This window comes from Callithrix jacchus, chromosome 1, assembly GCF_049354715.1.
Source record: "Callithrix jacchus isolate 240 chromosome 1, calJac240_pri, whole genome shotgun sequence".
In the NCBI taxonomy this organism is placed as follows: domain Eukaryota; kingdom Metazoa; phylum Chordata; class Mammalia; order Primates; family Cebidae; genus Callithrix; species Callithrix jacchus.
Window position 1 is genome coordinate 158,433,006 of NC_133502.1, and position 25,661 is coordinate 158,458,666.

At 44.5% G+C, this 25,661-nt stretch overlaps 1 protein-coding gene across 20 annotated transcripts in view; it reads left to right on the forward strand.

Moving 5' to 3' along the window:
* Positions 1 to 25,661, forward strand: part of PALM2AKAP2 (PALM2 and AKAP2 fusion) — a 527,870-nt gene that overhangs the window by 403,160 nt on the left and 99,049 nt on the right. Inside the window, exons 1-2 of one of the 20 annotated variants that reach the window (XM_054236629.2) lie at positions 493 to 631; positions 2,377 to 3,776. In XM_054236629.2, the coding sequence (XP_054092604.2) occupies positions 3,699 to 3,776 (78 nt within the window). In that variant the 5' untranslated portion in view covers positions 493 to 631; positions 2,377 to 3,698. 20 annotated transcript variants of the gene reach the window in all.

Sequence of the window (25,661 nt, forward strand, 5' to 3'; positions counted from 1 at the left end):
CAGAGTAAAGGACGAGGGGCTCTCTCCTCGCTTGAGTGGGAACTCAGCAACTCCTGGCCTTTGAGCGTACACAGGCACTCACACACTTCCACATACGCTCAGGCGCACATGTGTGCACCCACACACATGTCCACGTGCACACACGGCGACACGCCACCCGGCCCCAAAGCCCAGTGCGCCAACAAGTGTCCACATACCCAGACACAGCGCTCCCCTGAGTTAGGAAGTACTCAGCTTGCGCGCCGCATCCATCCCTCCGTCTCTCCCTCCAGTCTCTCCATTCATTCATTTCTAGGTTTGTGCATAGATTGCGCCGAAGTCACCGAGAGGAGTGGGTGGATGGGGAGAGGAGGGGAGGGGAGGGGAAGGGAGGGGCGGCCTGCCGGTGCTGGGCGACTGGAGGGGAAGCGAGGGGGCGGGGAAGGGGCGGGCCCCGGGAGCAGGAGGGTGGGGCTCCCCGCCCTCCAGCGCGCCCCGAGGCGGCCACTCCCTGCAGATGCGCTGGCCCCAGCCCGGGGCTGCTGCGCGTCTTCCCTCGGAGTCTCCTGGATTCCCGGAGCGGGAAGCAGCGGCCGCGCGGCGCGGGAGCAGAGAGCCCCAGGACTGCGCTCTCGGGAGTCGGCGCCCAGAGGTGGGTGTCTAAGCTGGGGCGGAGAGGACACTGGGGCTGAAGTGTCCTCGGGTGTGAGGAAGGGATGGCCGAGGAAGGGCTAGAGATCTGGGAGTCCTCGGAAGCACCGCGGGCGTTTAAAGGGCTTTTTGTGGTCTTTGTGAAGCGGGGCGTGTGCCGGGAGAGGACCCAGCTGGAGGGGCTGTGGCCACGTGGATCTGAATTCCTAGGTTTGTGGGAGGGCCAAGCCTTTGGCTGCTTTGTTCAATGCTTATTATCATTTATATATGCTTTTAAAAAATTAACTCAAGACTCGCCCCCCCCCCCCCCGCACACACACACAGCTGCGCTGTATGTGCCCTTTTCAGGAAAAGCGGTTAAATCAAACGTGGTTGTGGCTGCGTCTCCTGTCCCGGAGGCAACGGGAGGTGCAGCGGTTCCTTGTAGGTCGCTAGGAAGGCGCGGGTCCTGGCTTTTGGGTGGCAGCGACTGGGGCATTTTCACAAGTCTTGAACTTTGCAGAGAGACCGAAGTCAGGGAGCGCAGGGCCCCCAGCCCCAGCTGGAGTGTTTCGGAGTGGGGTCCAGGGAGCTGAACTCGGGAGATGACGCAGAGGAGCCAGCAGAGCCTTCTGCCCAGGGAAGGGAGAGAGCGGTCCGGGTTCGACCTGAGCCAGAGTTCGGCCTGAGGCTGGGTCCTCAGCAGTTAGGAAGTGGTTTCTTATCCGGAAAAAAGCCGGAGCTTGCGTCTCTGTGGGCCCTTCTTGGGGGCACTCTGGGCTATGGGAGGAGCAGGCCGTGGGGGAGAGCGCTGGGCAAGCCTTGCCTGTAATGTCCGTGGAGGCGGCTCGCCTGCAAGAACCAGAGGAAGAAGACACTCGTGGCCCCGAGAAATCCAAGAGAAACGAAGTGGACCGGTGGGGCGGGGAGTAAAACCGGAGCTCGGGAGAGCTGGGAGCCCGCAGCACGGAGCAGTGGCACTGGTGGCCGGGTGAGGCAGCGTGCAGCGGGCTGAGCTCTCCCACGTGGATGCCAGGCGCTCACCAGCCCGGGGGATCCCTCCCGACCCACAAAGAGGGCATCTGGGAAGTGACTCGTTTAGAAAGATGATAGATTCTCTCTCCAGAACCAGGAAAGCCAGTTTCCTGTGTGGGATAACAGGGGTTTGGTTCTGATAGGCTGCCTGGTCAGATCAGAATTTAACAAATCAGTAAGTACAATGCAGCGCAGGTGACTTGGGAAGACTTCCTAAATGTATAACATTTCTCTTTGAAAAGAAACTTCACCCACTCACACGTCTATACGGCTCTCTCTGTATTGCATCTTTCAATCTGGGAACAAGTCCACGTCTCCCAGGAAGCGCTCTTCTATGTCAACTCCCGTTTCACAGGCTTCTGGAGGTTGCATGAGTACAAACCCACCTCGCCAATGGGATCCCAGGGAATTTGCTTCCTTGTCTTTTGTTCGGATTAGAGTTCATTTAATCATCAAGCTTTTCTTTCTGGAAATGTTCTTAATTTAAATTTAACTTAACTTTTCTGTTTTCCAATCTGGCAGCTTCCCCAACGTTGATGAATAGAATTTCATAGTAACATGTCTAGAAATGAGGTGTATCCAGTAAGGAGTTGAGTCTGCTTCTTTAAACATAAAGACTTTACCTAAAGAATGTTTTAAGCAGTGCTCTGCTGCTGGCTGTCTCCTCCCCAGTTTTGATCCTTGGCCTTTCCTTTCCTTTTTTTGAGACGAACTTTTGCTCCTTTTGCCCAGGCTGGAGTGCAATGGCGCGATCTCGGCTCACTGCGACTTTCGCATCCTGGGTTCAAGCGATTCTCCTGCATCAGCCTCCGGAGTAACTGGGACTAAAGGTGCCCACCACCATGCCCAGCTAGATTTTTGTATTTTAGTAGAGACAGGGTTTCACCGTGTTGGCCAGGCTGGTCTCAAACTCCTGACCTCAAGTGATCCACCTGCCTCGGCCTCCCAAAGTGCTGGGATTACAGGAGTGAGCCACCGCGCCTGGCCTGGCGCTTTCCTTGAAAAGGCATCTTCTTTGAGTGGAGGCACACAAGTTTCCTACAATTATCTTGGACAGCACCAACAAAATTAGTCCTGAGCCGGGAACAACAAAAGTAATGCTTGCCTCCCAGACCTTTACTTAACAGATGCTGCTTCAGAGTTCATTTCACTTTCTTTCTGGGATGCTGAAATGCTAGGATGAGAGAAATAGCTGGGCTTTGAGATGGGACAAACATTTTGAAATGCCCATTATCTCATCGTTCTGGCATGACAGTTGGCACAACTTCCTGCCTGGAGAGTTTGAAGTTATTTCACTTTCGTAAGTGGCTTATCCTGACTCAGTAGCCTCAGGACCTCTGGCTAATAAAAAAGATAAGTAGGTTGTCTTAACTTCTTATCAAGTGAGGGGAGAATGACCCACTGGTTTTATTTCTAAAACTTTAAATATATTCTTATAGAACTAACATAACAAATATTCCAAAAATGCAAACACTTTGGACTTTCTAGTCATTTTAATTATTGTCTAGATAATTACAATAATCTAAACAACAACCATCACAGATTTGGTGGGCTCTTAGAATACCCACGTCCTAGATTTCTATAACAGTTATTACCAGTCTCTGCTTATGAAGGTGATGAGAAATGTTTCGCATGAAGATGAAATTGAATTTGGATGGAGGTTGTGTTGAGGGATTTTAACAGTTGAAACAGGAACATGCTGAAAAGTTCTGAAGACCAAGGATAGACTGTTTAGTCCCAGTCTTTAATTTTATACATGACTCAGCACCAGTAGAATTGGTGCTCTATCTTGAATTAGCTTTTGGAATGACTGTTCTTTGATCTTGAGAAACATAGTAGTCACTGTTTGCTTAAGTTATTGATCAGGGATTGGATGTCAGCTACTGGAAGTTTAAAGTAATTGATTAATATCCTGATGAGCTTCAACAAAAGTTTTGGTAGCAAATTGCACCATTTTCTTTATACTGTGCAAACTCAACACCCCAAAGGCAGAGTTTCTGTAAAGCTGAAAATAAAAAAATAAAACAGCTTCAACTTCACATTCTCTCACTGCCATGAGCCTCACCCAGCAACACTTCGGGTGGCTTGGGTCTCAAGGAAGAATGTCACCATGGACCATGATGGGAGTTAAGGTAATCTATATATATGTGTGTCTTGCTCTTTGTGGAATAATCTCCTCTATAAACATGTAAGATTATGGTTGAAATTTTGGACATTTTCCCTTCAAGCACATTTTTTTCATGAATATATTATAGAAAAGTTAAAACTATCTCTATTCTAAAAGAAAAATCTACCATTTTGCTCAGAGAGAAAGTTATTGAGTTCATATATGTGATTTTAAGTAGTATTTAATTAATTACAGTATTAAAGTAATGGAGTACTTCAAGTAACATAATAGCTGATATTTAAATCTAAGTTTTAAAAATGTATTTCATTCATTGTCGATGCAAGGATTTCTAAGATGTAACCCCTGGTTAGCTATTCTGCCTAATTGGCTTGATGAGTTGACTGGTGGTTAATGTGCTGTTGTCTTTCCATTGACAGTTCAGGATTTTGTGGTCTCAGCATAATATTAGCATAGATACGAGTTGTGATTTAATAGGATTATAGAAGTGTAATTGTGGAACTCCTGCAGGGCAGATTCTGGAGGCTAGCTTTTTAGAAAACTAAAATCTCCAGTATAAATTTAATTTCTGTCATTTGTCTCATTTTCTTGAAAGCTGAGTGCCAGAAAAGAAAAGGATGGAGTCTCTCTTTTCTTTATACTATAAAACAGAATGTGCTTTCTCCAGGGTTTGGTGGTGGGTTCCTTTTTCCTGTTGAGGTGGATTCTGAGATTGAGCATGGGCTGGAGAAGACAGCAAATGAGGGAAAGAGACGGAGAACATACTCAGGCTGCCGTGCCTCCTTTTCCTTTTTGTACTCCTGTCTCCCTTCTAGGAGCACAAGAGCTACCAGTCCTTGTGGATACATGTAACTGGGCCAGGCATGGTGGCTCATACCAGTAATCCTAGCACTTTAGGAGGCTGAGGCCGGCAGATCACTTGAGGTCAGGAGTTCGAGATCCTGGCTAACATTGTGAAACCCTGTCTCTACTAAAAAAATGCAAAAATTAGCCAGGTATGGTGGCAGGTGCCTGTAATCCCAGCTACTTGAGAGGCTGAGGCAGGAGGATCGCTTGAGGCTGAGGCAGGAGGATCGCTTGAGCCTGGGAGGCAGAGGTTCCAGTGAGCTGAGATGGAGCCACCGTACTCTAGCCTGGGTGACAGAGTGGGACTCTGTCTCAAAAAAAAAAAAAAGCGACGTGTAACTGGAATTTATTCCCATCTTGGTGGCAGTCTTAGAGTGCCCACATGGGCCAAGCAACTGGAGAAGGAGGCAGAATGCTGCTGCTGGGGTCTTCATACAGGCAGAGGGTAGGTATGAGGAGGAGATGATGTAGCTTTCCTCGTAGGTTTGAGGGGTTGGGGTTTTTGTTTTTTTTCTTCTCAGCCTTGGAAGGATGCATGCACTGGTTGAGGGGGGTGTGGCATGAATGCCAGGGAAAAGGAGAGAGCTGTGGAACTTACTGGGGAAGGTCACTGTGCTTTGAACCCTTTTTTTCCCCTTAGATATGGGCAGGGAGTTTTGTGGTTGTTTTTGATGCCTGATTAGAGCAGATGGAGTGGCAAGGCCAAATATGCAGATATTGTAGTGCCCCCATCATCCGGAACCACAGCATGGTCAAAGCACCCTAGTGTCTCAGCCAAGTTCTCTGTGAGATCTTGGTCTGTCACATAAACAAAATCTTGGTTCATTCATCTGTCAAAATGGAGATACCAAAACCCACCTGTTTCAAAACTTGTGTAAAATCAGATAGCTATGGAAGCACCTTGTACATGTTGTATTCCCCCCAAATTGGTTGTTCTTAAATTAACAAAAGCCTTCTTTCATCTTCATTACAGATGCAAAGATAAGTAAACAGTTTTAAAATTAATTATGATTATTGTTATTTTTTAATTTTTATTTTTTGAGACAAGGTCTCGCTTTGTCACCCAGGCTGGAGTGCAGTGGCGCGATCATAGCTCATTGTAGTCTCGAACTCCTGGGCTCAAGTGATCCTCTTGTCTCAGCCTCTTGAGTAGCTGGTACTACAGGTGCATGCCACCATGACTGGCTGTTTCTGTGTTGTTTGTAGAGATGGGGTCTCACTACATTGACCAAGCTGGTCTTGAACTTCGGGGCTCAAGCAATCCTCCCACCTTGGCCTCCCAAGCAGTTCCACAATTACACTGCTAGAGTGCTGGGATAACAGGCGTGAGCCACCATGTGCTGGCCTAAAGTCAACACTTCAAATGCTAGCAGTTGTGCAGCAGATCGATTGTTCATCCTTCACACTGATCAAGTAGTTTTGAACATGGAAATTCTCGAAGCCTGACTTCCCCCTGGCTTAGTGGGTGGGGTGTCTAGCTGACGACATTCTCTCACCGCTGAAGCACTTGTACTATTGGTAATTCTTCTATTTTTCATTGCTTGATCCCTCTTTAAACTTCTAATAAGTCAAGGAATTGGTCCTCATTGGGACAGTGGACCCCTGTTTTCAGAACCCTAATCCTGGTTTTAAAGTTCACTCAGTGACCCACAGTATGTTGGATGTTACTGGGACTGCCCAAATGATTCTGGGTAGATTTTCAATGACAGTTAAAAAAGATTTTCAGAAGAGCTGAGAAGCCCACTTAATCCAGTCCATTTTGTCTTATTATTTAGCTTTTCACAGATTTGCAGGTGCAGATTTGGATGGATTATTACATAGCACCAGGTGTATTGGATACAGCAGAAATATTATTTTGAATTAACTCTTAATCATTCCAAATCATTCTTTTTTTTTGAGACGGAGTTTCGCTCTTGTTACTTAGGCTGGAGTGCAATGGCACGATCTCGGCTCACCGGAACCTCCGCCTCCTGGGTTCAGGCAATTCTCCTGCCTCAGCCTCCTGAGTACCTGGGATTACAGACACACGCCACCATGCCCAGCTAATTTTTTTTTTGTATTTTTAGTAGAGACGGGGTTTCACCATATTGACCAGGATGGTCTCGATCTCTTGACCTCATGATCCACCCACCTCGGCCTCCCAAAGTGCTGGGATTACAGGCTTGAGCCACCGCACCCAGCCCAAATCATTCTTTTAAACAAAAACATATAGAAGGTATCCTCCACGGTTGGTCCAAACTTTTCCACTGAGTGATGGCTGCTAGCCTGTGCTTCTGTCTTAGACTGGGATGAACCCATACATAGAAAGAAGTGAGTTGATTAGAAAGAGTAGCTGGGGGCTGGGCATGGTGACTCATGCCTGTAATCCCAGCACTTTGGGAGGCTGAGGTGGGAGGATTGCTTTAGCCCAGGAGATCAAGGCTGCATGAACCGTGATTGCCACTACTGCACTCCAGCCTGGGCAATAATAGCACGAGACCCTGTCTTAAAAAAAAAAGAAAAGAAAGAGTAGTTGGGGATTCACAAGCAATAGGATTGAAAAAGCAGAACACTGTGGCACCTGACCCAAGTTCTAGTGCCTCTGTGAAACATTTTCTTTACAGTGAGTGTCTGCTGGAGGGAAAATCCCCCCTCAAAATGTCTGAAGATGGGGGACCTCCAACTCCGGTCCACCAACTAACTCTCCAGTGCCTATCCTCTGTTAACAACTTTGGTCCTGTACTATTTCCTAGGAATCTGCCTTGTTCACGTGGGCAGTGTATCTGGACGTGTGATTCAATCACTACCAGGATGTATGCAGCGATTCCTGGGCCTTGGCACAGACTGTCAGGGTCACACATCTGAGAGGATCCTGGTTGCTGTCCTTGAAACCTGCTCTTCTGTTGATGCCAAACAAAGCTTAGAACTTATTGCCTTAGGGCACAAGCCTGTAGTGGATAGTGAGTAACTCCTCACCAACCCACATGAGCAGTCCTGTCTGTTAACTTACGACAGAAGGAAATGTGCCCTGGACCAGATCGCCAGGGAAATTCTGAAGTCAGCTAATAAATCCTGACTTGCCTGCCTTAGGTCTTGAGTGATTTTACCACTAGGACTCAGGGGCAGTCCTGGAGCTGCTTCAAAAGGTCTGTGGATCCTTCTTGAACTTTCTGCCTTCTGGAGCCCCTGAACGCCTTACCTGCTTCATGGGATTGGTGAGAAATTGACCTCATGTGCTGTAGCAAGTGTCTTAGTCCATTTGGACTGCAATAGCAGAATAGACCAGGTGGCTTATAAACAGCAGAAATTTATGTCTCACAGTTCTGAAGTCTGGGAAGTCCAAGATCAAGTCCAAGTTCACTGGCAGATTTGGTGGCAGTCTGGTGAGGGCTGCTTTCTGGTTCATAGATGGTACCTTCTCACTGTGTCTTCACATGGTGAAAAAAAGGGGCCTTTTTTTTTTTTTTTTTTGAGACAGAGTCTTGCTCTGTTGCCCAGACTGGAGTGCTGTAGTGTGATCTTGGCTCACTGCAATCTCTGCCTCCCAGGTTCAAGCACTTCTCCTGCCTTAGCTTTCTGAGTAGCTGGGATTACAGGTGTGCACCACAGTGCGTGGATAATTTTTGTATTTTTAGTAGATGTTGGCCAGGTTGGTCACAAATTCTTGACTCCAGGTGATCTACCCACCTCGGCCTCCCAAAGTGCTGGGATTACAGGTGTGAGCCACAGCGCCTGGCCCAAGTTTTTTGATACCTCCTACAAATGGATCAATTGTTTAGCCATTTTTATTTAGGTGGGTTGGGGGAATGACTTTCCCAAAGGGATAAATTTTAGTTACTATTCCAGAAAATTCAAGTACTTCTAAACCCTAACTGAAAAGCACCCTCTGTGTGTAAATTAAAATGCAGATAGTCTATGTGGCATGTGCTATATGACTCCAAAGCCATATTTTAGCTTGAAAAATTAATATTTTGCATCAGAACATTTAATACTTGAAAAGGATAGGAAGGATTTTCCTCAGACACAATTACAGATGAGCAGAATTTATTCATTTTTTGGGAAAAAAAGGAATAGATTGTATTTGGAAACAGATGATATCCAAAGTGCTTGATGATTCCTGTTTGGGATTATTTTTCCTTTAGAGAATAGTTCAGTGTTAAATGCAGGGCAGAAATGGGCTCAAGAGTGGGAGGCATTGCTTTTGAATGGAATCACAATGTGTATATCATTTTAAATATTCTTTTTATGGTATGATTCGTTCTCAAAACAATCCACAGCCTCCCAAGGATGACAGATATTATAGTGTGAGTGGCATAAAGGGTGTTGAGATAGAGGAATGAAAACAGAAGAAGTCTTTCCCTCCCCACTTGACCATTCATACTGGAACTAAGTTTTATCTTCTAGGGAATTCCCTGTAATCCCCAGGGATGCTTTGATCCTAAGGTTCCCAGGCAGATGGTGGGAGGAGCTAAGGGGGAGGGAATTAATATTTCTTCTGTCAGATGTGAAGTTGGTTGCTTTACCTCCACTTTTTTAGAGACAGGGTCTCACTGTGTCACCCAGGCTGGAGTGCAGTGGGGTGATCATAGCTCATTGCAACCTTGAACTCCTGCCTCCATTATTTTACTTAATCTTTGTAGTCACCATCATTTTTCAAATGGAGATACTGAGACATTTGGAAGGCATATAACCAGTCAGGGGTCCCGCAGCTACATAATGTCAGGTCAGTTTTCCTACCCAGCTCCTTTTCTTACTAAACCAGTGCTGTAGGGCCTTGCTACTCCACATGTAGTCTGGGGACCTGGAGCATTCCTATTACCCAGGAGTATGTTACAACTAGAGCATCCTGAGCCCCATCCCAGACCTACTTAATGAGAATCTGCATTTTAAATCCCTAGTGATTCCTGAGCATGTTACTGTGTGAGGGAGCTCTGCTTAGAAGAGGAAGGTCTGGCAGTTAGCTCTGTGTGTCCTGGCCAAGACTCAGGACTTGAATGTGTAGACTGGACCTGAAAGATTGGTCTATCTTAGTGAGGGAGGAAGGGTGCTATTAGAATCTGGTGGGTAGAGACCAGGGCTGCAGCTATACACTCTACAACACACAAGACACCCCTTCCACCAACAAAGAACTATCCTGCACAAAATATCAATGGTGCTGATGTTGAAAAACTCCTGTCTAGTTGTCCAGATCTAGAATTCACAACCTGTAGATATGTTTCTAGCCTCAGATGTATGCAAATTTCTAGGAAGTAGATCTTAAACGAGTTGATACAAATTGCAGTGTGCTATGCAAATGGGAATCTTTTTACTGGGACTTGAAAAGAGAAAAAGAGCTTAAATTGAAGCATGAAAGATTTCCATTAGAGTTTTGACAGTGTCAGACTCTCAAACGGGAATATCAAGGATGCAGTGGAAGTTTCTGAGCATGTACTGAGTATCCACCCCTGAGGGTGCGACAAGGCAACTTTTCCTCCCATTGCTAATGCTGCCTGACAAGAGTCCCAGCTGTTTCTTTGTTTTATTCCTGAGACTTGCCCTGGCCTCTGTCCTACCTTTCAGTTCTCAAGCAAGATACACTGGGTCAGTTGTGCCACCTGGAGGCTGGGGGAGGAATGCAAGTAAATGAATAATTGCTAAATGGAGCCAAAGCCCTGTTCCTACCATCTTTTCCTCCCTGCCTGCGTGGATCTATGCCTCGCTGCTTCTTACTTAGCTCCTTCAATTCCAGCACACTGTAGCTACTTCCACTGGTGGACACCTATCCTCTCTCCCACCTTCCTTCCCGTTCTCTTTAGATCCTGGCCCAGAACATCTGGAAAAATCTGTCCTCCATCCCCTGTCTCTCTCCCTTTTTTCTTCTCTTTCTTCCTTTTCTGAGCTGAAAAGCAACCTGTATCAATACTGGGAAGTAAAATCAGCATGCTTATTGTATATTGATGGGAAATTTATTTTTTATTTTATTTATTTATTTGAGACAGAGTTTCGCTCTTGTTACCCAGGCTGGAGTGCAATGGCACGATCTCGGCTCACTGCCACCTCCGCCTCCTGGGTTCAGGCAATTCTCCTGCCTCAGCCTCCTGAGTAGCTGGGATTACAGACACACGCCACCATGCCCAGCTAATTTTTTTTTGTATTTTTAGTAGAGACGGGGTTTCACCATGTTGACCAGGATGGTCTCGATCTCTTGACCTCGTGATCCACCCACCTCGGCCTCCCAAAGTGCTGGGATTACAGGCTTGAGCCACCGCGCCTGGCCTATTTATTTATTTTTTGAGATGGAATTTTGCTGTGTTGCTCAGGCTGGAGTGTAGTGGTACGATCTCGGCTCACTGCAACATCCACCCCCAGGGTTCAAGTGATTCTCCTGCCTCAGCCTTTCTAGTGGCTGGGATTACAGGCGTGCACCACCACACCCGGCTAATTTTTGTATTTTTGGTAGTCACAGGGTTTCACCATGTGGGCCAGGCTGGTCTGGAACTCCTGACCTCAAGTGATCCTCCTGCCTCGGCCTCCCAAAGTGCTGGGATTACAGGTGTGAGCCACTGCGCCCAGCCAGTGAAAAACGTTTTGAAGTGAAATTATATTCAATAAAGATCTGTCCTCCATCCTCTGTCTCTCTCCAAGTTATAAGAGTCCCCTTGCGAGTTGCCAAAAATGTCTACTGTCTTGTTTTTGCTCTTAAATTAACTTGCTTTTTCTCCAAGTACAGAATTCTGGAACAGAGTTGGCGTTTTTATTGTTGTTCTCTTATGTCCTCCTGCTTTTTTTAATTGTTGGTACTAGAACAATCATTTTCTACTACTTTTTAGTGGACATTACACTTGAAACAGATTATTCTAGACAAGTTTCAGAACCCAAACTGGATTTAAGACCAAGGCATTCCAAGAAAAATACAATCTTTTTGCAATTCCTGTGCATCGTCTTCTCTGAACTTTTATTCTCCTTTGCAAAGGAAATGTGGGGCCATCGATGTGAAAGGAGGTATGGGCAGCGACTTGCCAGCTACAGGACATTCAAGCCTGGCCTTTGGACCCAGAAGCTAGGGCAGAAGAAGCCAGATTGCTAGGTTTCTGGCCAGAATGGAATGTGTCTTCCCAGGACTGGGAAGCCTGTGTTTTTCCACCTCATCGTCTGATCTGCTCCAGAGGGCTCTGCGTTAGACAAATAGGGAGATATGGGGAACAACTGGGGGTGGGGACCACGAGAGCAGTGTCTATGGAGGATTACCAGTTATGCCCAGAAAGGGAAGATTTGGCACCTGGTCATTGGTTTTTAGTGTAATTGTCTTGAGAAAAGTATGTGAAAATCAATATTAGAAACAATTTTTACATATAACAGTCTTAAAGGTACATAAATGAGAGAAAGAAAACCAGAGATCAGGATGTCTGCAAGATGGCCTACTGGGCTTTTTATTATTGTCGTCTGTGATTGAATGCCCTCTGTCGGCCAGGTAATTTTTTTTTTAAATTGAGCCGAGTCTTACTCTGTTGCCCAGGCTAGAGTGTAGTTGTGCGATTTTGGCTCATGGCAGCCTCCACCTCTTGGGTTCAAGCGATTCTTTTGGCTTGGCCTCCCGAGTAGCTGGGACTACAGGCGTGCATCACGACATCTGGCAAATTTTTGTATTTTTAATATTCACCATGTTGGCTAGGCTGGTCTCGAACTCCTGACCTCAAGTAATCTGCCCGCCTTGGCCTCCCAAAGTGCTGGGATGGGCCAGGTAATTTTATTTTACCTTCACAACTACTCTTTGGGGTCCTTGGGTAGTTTTAATTCCATTTTGAAGATGGAAAGGTGAGATAAATTAGTCAAGGTCAGGCCCACAGGCCCTACTTTTTCCCCCTTGCATAGTTTCTGTGCTGGGTGAGAACTGGTGCTGAGACAGCTGCTGTGTCATGAGGAAAGGGTCGATGTGTCCAGGAGTTTTTACTCTGACTATGTTTAAGTTACCTGTAACCTGTCTGAAGATCTGTTTCCCTGAGGGTGTAGTTCTTTAATTTTATTAATTTAATTTAATTTTTTATTTTTTTGAGACGGAGTTTCGCTCTTGTTACCCAGGCTGAGGTGCAATGGCGCGATCTCGGTTCACCGCAACCTCCACCTCCTGGGTTCAGGCAATTCTCCTGCCTCAGCCTCCTGAGTAGCTGGGATTACAGGTACGCACCACCATGCCCAGCTAATATTTTGTATTTTTAGTAGAGACGGGGTTTCACCATGTTGACCAGGATGGTCTCGATCTCTTGACCTCGTGATCCACCCGCCTCGGCCTCCCAAAGTGCTGGGATTACAGGCTTGAGCCACCGCACCTGACCTAGTTCTTTAATTTTAAAGGCAATGTCTGCTTGTATGTCTTTTTCCTTAGAGACCTTTGTCCCGTTAGTAAGGTAACCCTCCTTTCCCAGCCCACACCCTCTAAAGTATCTTGTCACATCTCATGAACTCTACAAGGGTCCTCTTGGGTATGATAATGTGTGTCACTTCTTGCAAGATCCACTAAACCCTCTTTGCCGCAAATTATGCTTTTCAAAGTCTGCCTGGAAATATGCTGACAAGGATCATTGTGGCCAGGAGTGGGGTCTCCTGCCTGTAATCCCAGCACTTTGGGAGGCCGAGGCTGGCAGATCATGAGGTCAGGAGTTTGAGACCAGCCTGGCCAACACGGAGAAACCCCATTTTCACTAAAAATACAAAAACTAGCTGGGTGTGGTGGCGCATGCCTGTAGTCCCAGCTACTTGGGAGGCTGAGGCAGGAGAATCGCTTGAACTCGGGAGTTGGAGGTTGCAGTGAGCCGAGACTGCATCATTGCACTCCAGCCTGAGTGACAGGGTGAGACTCTGTCTCAAAAAAAAAAAAATAATAATTGTACAACTGACTTGCAAATACTTGAACAAAGACAGATTAACAATTACTGCAGCTTTATGAAGGATGAATCCAAACTAAGAACAGAGTTTATATGAACGGAGGAAGACATAACACAATGTATGGGTACAATTTAATAAAACCTTGAACCTTTAACATGGGCCCATTTCCATCCACACATTGTGATCAAGCTTTGTTCAGAAGGGTGTAACTTAACTTTGAAAAAACTGCACATTTTTATGTGTTTTCAGTGAGTTCAATCTTCCATAAGCACAGATACTCTGTTATAAAAGTGAGTTCAAACTGCCCCTGATAATGAATGTTGATTGAAAAGTCAGACCCTATTTCCAGTGCCATATGTGGATTGTCATATTTAACCTCCAAAACAACCTTTGAGGAAGATAACTTGATTTTATATACACACACGTGTGTGTGTAAACATATGTATATATATATATTGAGATGGAATCTCACTGCCCAGGGTGGAGTGCAGTGGTATGATCTCGGCTCATTGCAACCTTTGTCTCCTGGGTTCAAGAGATTCTTCTGCTTCAGCCTCCCGAGTATCTGGTACAACAGGTGCACATCACCACGCCTGACTAATTTTTGCATTTTTAATAGAGACGGGGTTTCAGCCTGTTGTGCAGGCTGGTCTCGAACTCCTGACCTCAGGTGATCTGCCTGCCTTGGCCTCCCAAAGTGCTGGGATTACAGGTGTGAGCCACCGTGCCCAGCTAACATTATTATAATTTTTTGATACAGATGAAGAAACACACAAAGATTTAGGGCAAGGGTACACAGTTTGTGGCAAAGCTAGGGTTTGAATCCCTATAGGTTAGTCGTTAGAGACAGTCTCTTAATCATTCCTGTCTTTATTATGCTGCCTTCTTAGTGCTTAATACAAACTAAGCTTGCTCTCTTTTTACCGTGTTTAGGGGTATAAATCTCAGTCCATAAACAAAGGCTTACAAGAAAATAGCATTAACAAAAAAAAATTTTTTTTTCAAGTTCCAGGATACATGTGCAGGACGTATAGGTTTGTTACATAGGTAAACATGTGCCATGGTGATTTGGGGCACCTATCAACCCATCACCTAGGTATTAAGCCCCACATGCATTAGCTATTTATCCTGATGCTCTCCCTCCCCACCCCTACCAAGAGGCCCCAGTGTGTGTTGTTCTTCTCTCTGTGTCCATGTGTTCTCGTTGTTCGGTTCCCACTTACCAGTGAGAACATGCAGTGTTTGGTTTTCTGTTCCTGCATTAGTTTGCTGGGGATAATGGCTTTGAGCTCCATTCATGACTCTGCAAAGGACATGAGTTTGTTCCTTTTTATGGCTGCATAGTATTCCATGGTGTATATGTATGTACCACATAAAAAATAGCGTTTTAAAACTTAAATAAATTTTATCTCCAAGCCTTCAATCTGTCCAAGTATAAGAAACTGTAACCTATTATTTTTAGACACACCCACCCTAGGATTACATGCAGGGCCTAAGGTTTTAGAATATGTTAGGTTGTGGGAAGGGGTCCATCCCATACATATGAACAGTGGTTTCCAGCACATGTGTTATATTCGTTTGCTAGGGCTGCCATAGCAAAGTACCACAGCCTGGGTAGTTTAAATAACAGAAATCTATTTTCTCAGACAGGTGTGAAAGGAAATTAAATGTTGGGACCCCAAACTCATTTAGCCAAAGAGAAAAGTCAAGCTGGGAACTGAGTCATGCAAACCTCCCTCCCCACTTTGGCTTTGGTTTCTAAATAAGATGGCTTCAAGATGAAAACATACCAGCTTTCCCCATATTTTGCCCACAGGGAAATTCCTGGTAAGCTGTTAAAACATCACTGTGGCAATGCAAATTGATAGCTTCTCTTTGCAGGTGCAGCAACCCAGGCCCTGCCAGACACAAATGCAAATCTGATTGTTCCCCTACCCCATTTTGTCTGTGCTATCTTATGTAAAATGTAGATTCTCCACATTTTTTCCTCTGCCCCTTTTGTTTCTGTGAAAACTGTGCTTCTCAATATCCTGCCTTTTCTCCTTTAAAGTTGGAGTCCTCAAAATCATCTTTGGAAAAAGGCACGGATCTGTCTCCCAGGCATGTTCTTAACTTTGGCAAATAAATCTCCTAAAATGATTGAGACTTGTCTCGTCAGTTTCTTCCATTGACAGAGGCTAGAAGACCAAGATCAAGGTGTTTGCAGGGATGGTTGCTTCTGAGGGCTGAGGACAGGTCCTGTTCTAGGTCTTGGCTTGTAGATGGCCGTCTTCTCCCTGTATCTTCACATGGTCTCTCCTCTATGTGTGTCTGTGTCCAAATTTCCTCTTCTTATAACGACACCAGTCATATCAGAGTCATCCACTCTTTTTTTTTTAATGGATTGGAGGTTTCAGTGGGACGGGAGAATCACAAGGAATCAGTTGTTCAGAGGAATGTATTGAGTAGAGGTGAGAAACTAGGATGTTGAAAAGTAAAAAAAGGAGAGAAGGAGAGGAAGAAAGGGAAGAAAAAGAGGGAGAGAGAACAGGAATATTGCTTCATTCTAAAAATGGGTATTAATAATGGCCGATCAATATTTTGTGTATTTAAAATGGAGAACTCTATAAATATTTATTGAGTTTACTTGTTCCGGATCTGAGTTGAAGTCCTGGATATCCTTATTAATTTTCTGTCTCGTTGAGTCTAAATCTCGTTATGGGACTTATGTATCTGGGTATTAAGATCTCTTATTGTTGCATTGATCCTTTTACCATTGTATCTTTGTTGCTTTGAAATCTATTTTATCAAATATGAGAATGGCAACTCCTGCTTTTTGTTTATTTATTTATTTTTGCTCTCCATTTGGTTGGTAAATTTTTCTCCAACCCTTTGTTTTGAGTCTTTTTGTATCCTTGGATATACCGTTAGGTTTCGGCTGTATCTTTTGATTGGGGGATTTAGTCGATTTAAATTTAGGGTTACTACCATTTGATGTTAACTGGCTATTTTACCCGTTTGTTGATGTAAATTCTTCTTTATGTTGATGCTCTTTTTGGTATATTTTTAGAAAGGCTCATACTGGTTGTTCCTTTCTGTATATAATGCTTCTTTCAGAAGTTCTTGTAAAGCAGGCCTGGTGGTAATAAAATCTCTGAGTACTTGCTTGTTCATAAAAGATTTTATTTTTCCTTCAATTGTGAAGCTTAGTTTGGCAGGATATGAGATTCTAGGCTGAAAGTTCTGTTCTTTAAGTATGTTGAATATTGGCCCCCACTCTCTTCTGGCTTGTAGGGTTTCTGCTGAGAGATCTGCTGTAAGTCTAATAGGCTTCCCTTTATGGGTAACCTGGCCTTTCTCTCTGGCTGCCCTTAGTATTTTCTCCTTCGTTTGGATCCTGGTGAATCTAACGATTTTATGTGCCTTGGGGTTGCTCTTCTTGAGGAATATCTTTGTGGTGTTCTCTGTATTACCTGGGGTTGAATAGTGTCCTGCTTTGCTAGATTGGGAAAATTTTCCTGGATAATATCCTGAAGGGTATTTTCCAGCTTGGATTCATTCTCTCCATCACATTCAGGTACGCCAATCAAACGTAGATTGGGTCTTTTCACATAGTCCCATATTTCTTGGGGACTTTGCTCATTCCTTTTCATCCTTTTTTCTCTATTCTTGTCTTGTCGTTTTATTTCATTAAGTTGGTCTTCGACCTCTGATATCCTTTCTTCTGCTTGATCCATTCTGCTATTTAAACTTGTGCATATTTCACTAAGTTCTCGTGTTGTATTTTTCAACTCCTTTAGTTCATTTATATTCCTCTCTATATTGTCTATTCTTCTCAGCATTTCGTCAAACCTTTTTTCAAAGTTCTTAGTTTCTTTACATTGGGTTAGAACAAGTTCTTTTAACTCCCAGAAGTTTCTTATCATCCACCTTCTGAAGCCTACTTCAGATAATGGAACACAGTCCTTTTCCATCAGGGCTTGTTCCATTGCTGATGAGGAACTACAATCCCCTGTAGAGGGAGAGGGGTTCTGATTTTGGGTATGCTCGGCCTTCTTAGGATGGTTTTTTCCCTTTATTATAAATTTATCCATCTGTCGTCTTTACAATTACCACCTTTCTAATTAGGTTTCTGATTCGACGTCCAATTTATTGATTCCCAGTGCTGGGATTCAACTAACCCACAGCGCCGGCCACAATAGCAGCGATAAGACTGATGGTGCTCTTCTGCCCGGGAATCTCTGGTCTGGCTTCCTTCTTGAGTTCGCAACAAGCGGCTCTGCCTTCCCGGAGCTCCAAACACCGGTCAGTAAGGGAACCAGTCCCATTTACTTTGCATTAAGAGCTGCTGCGCCAAGGCGCTGGCAAAACTGCTGTGCCGGCCACAAGAGTCGCGCTGGCGACCCGTGGGACTCCTCAACTAGAAATCTACTGGTCCGTGAGTGACGAAAATTCGTCTGAAAGTATGGCATCCTCTCGTTCTCTGAGCTTTCACTGGGAGCTACAATCCTGAGCTGTTAGTGATCAGCCATCTTGGATCTCTCTCCAAGAGTCATCCACTCTAAAGACTTCATTTTAATTTAATGACCTCTTTACAGATCCTGTCTCCAAATACCATCACATTTAGAAGTATTGGGGGTTAGGACTTCAACACAGGAATTGGAGTGGTGGGTGGGGCAGGAGTGCACACGGTTCATTCCATAACACATGTCTCTTCTGTTTTTGAAAGTTTCTGTCCACATGGTCAAGTTTGAGGCTCTCTACCAGTCAGTGCAGGCATGGGACAGGTCGGGAAATCCTTGGTAAGTCTGGGATCCTAGAGCATGGAGCTCCTCTTCTCTGAAGTCTTGTCAGTTCCCTCAGGAGCTTCCAGGGACCAGAGTGAAACACCCAGGGGTGTAGGGGGAAAGGAGCCTTTCTAGAATACCTTGCAAATCTTGTTGATGGCTTAGATGTTTACAGAACCCTAAAAGAATCTTAACTCCTTGATAGGAGATCCCAGAAGCAAGGAGTTAAAAGCCTGGCTGCCTATCTAAGGAGCTGGGGGAAGGAGAGGAAGTAAAAGAAGACATTGATTATGACAGAAAAAATGTTCATAGAAGATAATTTTTGGAAGCCAAAGAGAAAATTCAGCTTGAATCCCCTAGTAGTGTGTGCGCTCATCTTCCCAAGAAGGAAGCACCTCTCCTGTCTGACCTCCTAGCCCAGCCTCTGTCTTGAACACATTAGGTCCTAGGCACCCAGTAGTAAATTGGCTCAGAATGTTTGAGGGTTCGAGTGAGTCCAGGAACGGTGGCTCACGCCAGTAATTCAAGAACGTTGGAAGGCTGATATACGAGGATTGCTTGAAGCTGGGACTTCAAGCCTGCATAGTTAGTGGTATGTCCTCAGCAAAGGCCACAGCACTGTGAATGATTGATTGATTGATGTTTTGAGACAGAGTTCTGCTCTTGTTGTCCCAGCTGGAGAGCAGTGGTGAGATCTTGGGTTCAAGCGATTCTCCTACCTCAGCCTCCTGAGTAGCTGGGATTATAGGCATGTACCACCACACCCAGCTCATTTTGTATATTTTTTAGTAGAGACATGGTTTCTCCATGTTGGTCAGGCTGATCTCCTCTCAAACACCCAACCTCAGGCTATCCGCCCGCCTCAGCCTCCCAAAGTGCTGGGATTACAGGCGTGAGCCACCGCGCCCAGCCAGGACTGTGATTTAAAGAGAAGGATATGGGTTGAACTGCTTCCTACTGCCACAGCAGCTCTCTGGCCCTGGGACTGGGGCAGTTCCTTTATCACCCTACTTCTGTCATCGAAGGAATCGCAAGCTGTCACACTTCTCAGTATTGTTTCCTTTGCAGTTTGATGTTGGTTTGGCACATTTCCAAGGTGGAAACGACCCCTCATTTGTTAGTTTTGGGGCCTCGGTGGCCCCATGATTAGGGAAATGATGGATGCCTGGACTTGTCTTCTGACATTGAGCTCCAGATATCGGGGCCCTACACAGGACCAGCCTTTGAGACAGGAAAAGGTTGAGGTCTTACAGGCATACTTTCCTGGAGTTTGATGTTTCCTCTTGCTTCCACAGCTATCAGAAAGGGCTTGTTCTGAGGGTGACCTGCAGGTTGCAAGGCTGCGGAAACACAGCGGTGACATAGTTGAATGGCTTGTTCCCATCAGTGAGCTTTGGTGTCCCACAAGCAGGGTGACTCTGGTGGAGGGCCAGCTTCCTGCACTTACGTAATGGCAGCCTGACAACCCCACAAAGGGGTAGCTGTAAACATGAAGACATTTCTGTAGATATTTGTTCCAGTTGTTGTCCTTTTTTGTCTGCTATTTATTTATTTATTTATCATTATTTACTTAGAGACAAGGTCTCACTGTCACCAGGCTAGAGTGCAGTGGTGTGATTGGGGCTTATTACAGCCTTGATCTCCCTGGGCCCAAGCGATCCTCCCACCTCCGCCTCCTGAGAGGCTGGGACCGCAGGGGTGCACCACAACGCCTGGCTAATTTTTAAATTTTCTCCAGACAGGGTCTCACTATGTCGCCCACGCTGGCTTTAAATTCCTGAGCTTAAGCGATCCTCCTGCCTGGGTGTCCCAGAATCCGGGGTCATAGGTGTAAGCCATCATGCCTGGCCCGTTTTTTATTTTAATTGTGGTGAAACACATACGATGTAAAATGTACCGTCGAAACCACTTTTTAGCATCCAGGTTTGTGGTATTGAGTACATTCACTTCGTTGGGCAGCTGTCACCACCCTCCATTCACAGAAGTCTTTCAACTTGCAAAACTGAAACTGTACGCATTAAACAATACCTGCCCCTTCCTGCTGCCTCCTTCCCCAGCTCTTGGCAACCACCGTCCTTACTTTCTGTCTCTATGAAGTTGTCTACTCTAGCAACCTCGTGTAAGTGAAATCACACAGTATTTGTCTTTCTGTGACTGGCTTATTTCACTTAGCATAATGTCCTCGAGGTTTACCCATGTTATAGCATGTGTCAGAATTTCCTTCCTGTAAAAAAATCAAATAATGCCCCATTGTGTTTGTATGCCACATTTTGTTTCTCCATTCATTCGACACTTGGGTTGCTTCCACCTTTTGTCTTGCCCTTGTTTTTGAGAGGGGCAGTCCATCTATGAGGTCCTCCAGGCATCAGAAGAGTTCCCCAGCTCCCTCCTTTCAAGAAGTTCACTGTCCCTAGCAAAGATGCAAAGAACAGATACGTGCAAAAGTGGCAGGAGACATCAGTTCAAGAGGTATCCTGTGAGCCTAGGGGTAGATTTGCAAAATGACTGGCGTGGAGCTTTTGAACAAGGATGCCTTAGAGAGAGTATGGACTTAAAGCATGGATTCCAGAGTTAGGAAGCCCGAGCTCAAATCCTGGTTTTGTGACTTACTATCCTTGTCGCTTTGGGTGAATCATTAAACCTTTGTAAGCTTTAGTTTCCTCATCTGTAAAATGCAGATAATAGTACTTACCTCATAGAGTTGTTGAGAGGATTAAGTGAGTAAATGTAGGTAAAAGATGGGCATGGTGGCTCATGCCTGTAATCCCAGCGCTTTGGGAGGCTAATTGAACCCACTAGTTCTAGATCAGCCTGGGCAGCATAGTGAGACCTTGTGTCTAAAAACAATTGAAAAACTTAGGTGGTCATGGTGGTGCACACCTGTAGTCCTAGCTGCTTGGGAGGCTGAGTTGGGAAGATCACTTGAGCCCAGGAGTTCCTCGAAAGGCGGCAGTGAGCTATGATCACACCACTGCACTATAGCCTGGGCAGCAAAGTGAGACACTGTCTCTTAAAAAAAAAGTAGGTAAAGATTGAAACAACTTGGCACATGGTTAGCGCTCAGTACTAAAATATAAAGGAGGTAACATATTGCCCACTAACATTTTAACTATTTTTAAGATGTTGTCCTTGTCTTTTTAATATGACTGCAGATACTTTTTAGTATCTATATTTGCTGTACTTTTTTTGCAGGTATTCATGGTCCTTATTGTGCCTTTCCCATTTTACCTTCTTTTCAGATTGTGATAGTTTTAGCAAGGACAGTATTCAGTTCTAGAGACTCATTATCAAGGAAAGAGAGAGCTCTTCCTTTGGTTTTGTCAGATGATAGATAATAATAAATATGGCCTGGCTTTGTTTGCCCTGGGAAGATAGAGAATGAAGAAGGAGAATGACTGTTAGTCATTCTAACGTTAGTCTGTTTTATCGAACTGACAAGGGAGTTAGCTTTCTCCAACTCTGGGCGGATTACTCAGTGGGATGCCAGGTTTCAGTCTCTTGGGAGAACAGTGCTATTGTGGCTGATCTCTCAATTAAGGACTTAATATATTTAGATTATTAAATCTCAATATTGAAATACTCTGATTTTTCTAGTAATGATAATGAAGAAACCTTGTAAAGTTACAAATAAAGTGACATTAAAAACGTTTGCTGAATGAAGTGTTTTACTACTGAAAGGTATTCTAGAATGTGGGTCTGAAACACATCGCCTCGCTGGTGCGTTAGTTACTCTATTCCTGTTTGGCGTCTTGGTATTTCCCACCCAGGAGTTCATTGACTTCAAGGCAATTGAATCCATTATTGACCAGGAGAAACAAAAAAAAAACATCTGAGTCTCCTTCACCCAACAATAGATTTTTTAAAATGCATTGTGCAGTCCTCTTAAAAAAGCCATCAATGGGGGGGTGGGTGCGAACAGAGGAATTTCCTCCTCCACCCTGGCTGTTACTAAGCTGTAAGCTAATATTGTGAGCGACAAAACGTATCAAGGTCTCAGCTTTCTTTCGGATATTGCTTTGTATTCTGTTTACTGGTATGAATGAAGATTTCCCAGCAAATGCTGCTTAATACGGAATGGTTTGTACTTCAATTTGCAGACTTCTGAGCTTTGCTTAGATTAATAAAAGGTACCTCAGCTTCCTAGACATCTCCTAGAGGTTCTTTTTATTTATTTTGTTTTTATTTTTGTCATTTGTTGAGGTGCTTTTTATTTTGGTGTTGTCTTTCTAATGGAATTTCTGATCAACAATTTCCTTTGTGTTGACAATTGCTTCATCTGCTGAAGGAGGTAAGGTAGTTGGGCTACCTTAAAATTTATTTTTGTATTTGTCATTAAAAGCAAATATGAAACTTAGAGGTTAATTTTGTCTGTTTAAATGTTGACGCTTTCATTTTTACAAAATCTCTTAAGAATAATGATGAGGAAGCAGTGATTGAAATACCATTTCTGTGGCTTTTAGGCAAGTGAGCATTTAGCAAGTAAGAATTTCCCAGATTGGGTTTAGAGTTGTGTTTGCTTATGTTCCAAACTCTTTTTTTTTTTTTTGTAAGATGATAATTTTGAGTATCAGTAGAACTTGGGGCAGATAGAATTACAGAACATGGAATGTATAATCCTTTTGGGATTTATATCTTAGTTAAGTAAACTTTCATGATGGATTGGTAAGGAGGACAAAGCCTCCAGCAGATTTCACTTGGCTGATTTTGTTTCTCTGTTCTCTTTCTGTTTTCCTGATGAGGCTTCTGTACCTCTCCCTTTAAGGGGGCAGCTGAATAGCATGAAAATAAGGGGTGTGGGTGGTGGTAGTTGCTGAGGGGAATGACAGTGGGTTTGGTAACACAGCATGCTAATGTCATGCAAGTAATGAGATGATGTAGGAGTCTCTGCTCTAGTGGTGGGTCTGAAGTTTTCGCTAGTGAGGGCAAGATTGGAGCTTTCTTTCTTTCTTTTTTTTTTTGAATTATGTATTTATTTAATTTTTTTAAGACAGGGTCTCCCTCTGTTGCCCAGGCTTGAGTGCAGTGGCACCATTACAGCTCACTGTAGCCTTGACCTCCTCCAGGGGCTCAAGCGATCCTTCCACCTCAGCCTCCTGAGGAGCTGGGACCACAGGCGTGTACCACCACGGCTGTCTAATCTCAATTTTTTTTTTGTAGAAAGAGAGTGTCTTGCCATGTTGCCCAGACTGGTCTCGAACTCCTGGCCTCAAGTGATCCTCCTGCCTCGGCCTCCCAAAGTGTTGGGATTATAGGCATGAGCCTGCCACACCTGGCTTGGAGCTTTCTTCAAAGGGAACGTCTTTCTTGGTTTGCCACACCTCTGGGTTAACAAGGTGCCAGAGATGATTAGCCCTTGGTTGGCAGAGCATGGGACTGTTCACGATGGAAGGATCTTATAATATGGAAATGAGACCCTAGTGTAGGAAGGGAGCTGACATTTTCCTATGTCACTTTGACTTAATTTGCAAAACATTTTATTTTCTGAAGCCATAGTGTAATCCACAGATGCACCAAGATCAAAGGTCTCTAAGAAGAAGAGGTTGTAGGAGGGAAAGAGCCCAGCAGAGGTGGGAAGGCTGGAATGACCCCATTGAGTTATTCCACCTGTCAGAGCCTTGGTTTTGTAAACCACCAAATAGAGCCAGTAATACCTGTGATTAGCTGCTGCTGTTAAGAAGTAAGTGCGGTAGCAAGTCTGACGTGGCTGGTGTATGCTAAATTTTCAATAAATATAAACTCTGCCCCATATTAAGCATCAATGATGAGTTGACCTGCAAAGAGCGTTTTAAAAACTACGGATATGAATTATCATGTGTGTATGCCTGTTAGTTGACTTCAAAACATTTGTTGGTCCCAGAAACAGAAGAGAAATATCCTTTGATCACGAGACAGGTTCATTTTTAGTATGTAAAGGCCACTCCATATCATTCTTGTGGCTTGTTAATGTGATTAATTTAAACCCTTCCGTGATCTTGATGGGGCAGAACCTTCAGCTGTTTCCATCAGCCATTTTCTGGGGTGTAAATTTCTAGATGGATCTTGTGGGCTTCTGTCAGCTCTGAGATTAAATGACATGTGCGTTTGCTTATTGGCTTCTTAACTCTAAAACCCTGGGATGAGGACTAGGAAGGAGAACCAGGAGGCACTGAGCAAACAGCAGCTTCCATATGGCCCATCTGCTTTGCAGAACCTGCGTCTCTGGGGGACAAGTGAGCTGGAGGTGGAGCTGTAACAGTGTGAGTCCCCTTGGTCACTCACACGCACCAGCTTCCGCCTGGTCTGATTAATCAGGGATGATGCAAACATGATTCAGAGATAGTTTTATAAGAATTTTAATTTTGGTTAAATCATAATCAGGCAGCTATTTCCGTTTTTCTAATGTCACTTGATTAGCTCAAGATGCCCAACCCTGATTGTCCTGACTCATGGAGGGAGGCTGCTTGCTAAGTAATCATGAGACCCGGGAGAGGAAGACGGTTGGCGGCCATCCTCACCTGAGGGGCATCCTGGAAACTCCAGAGAGGGAAGCCTGTGACCATGACTCCTAGCAGAGCGGTACTAACAACCTAGCACAAAACCCACAGTGGAAACACTTTCACCGACTCTCATACATTCATCTTCCCCTGAGAGGAAGTGGAGCTGACGGTGTCCAGTTCCATTCTGCACTCAGAGAAACCCAGTCTCAGAGAAGCTACGGGAATGGGTCAAAGTCACACACTTGTATGTGGCAAAATTCCAAATGCAGACAGACCGCTGAAATTAGGGAAGAGGGGAGACCTTCCTTTTCTACTTTAAGCTATTTTATATTGTTTGGGTAGTTTCCAAAGAACAATGACTATTTTAAAAAGAATTTTAAAAACTAAAAAACTAAAAAGTTTTAGAAACTAAATTTTAAAATCTCTGTTTGCGATTATTCAAATTTTAGGAAATGAAAAAAGAACCTCATCAATTCTTCAGTCTAATTGTCTCATTTTTGCAGACCAGAAGACTGAGAAAAGTATAAGTTGGTCAATTGTGATAAGCTGGGTAGTGGCAGAAAATCTGTTTTAAAGCTGAGTAGGCTCACTGGGATGATTGAAGCTCTGTGTTCTGCTTAATACATGTTTAACTGCCTGTACTAATTCAGATGACTCCATGCTCTACCACAGAGAGAGGCGGCTGACTTTTGGCTTTGGGGTCTACGAGACCCCAGGTCAGAACATGGCACTTATGATGTCTTCATGACCTTGGGCATGCTACTGTTCCTTGTGGCATTTCTGTTTCCTCATCTGTAACTGGGAATAATAATACCCATCTTGCAACATTAGAATTAGAAATTAGAGGCCAGGTGCGGTAGCTCACGCCTGTAATCCTAGCACTTTAGGAGGCTGAGGCAGGCAGATCACTTGAAGTCAGGAGTTCGAGACCAGCCTGGCCAATGTAATGAAACCACAACTCTA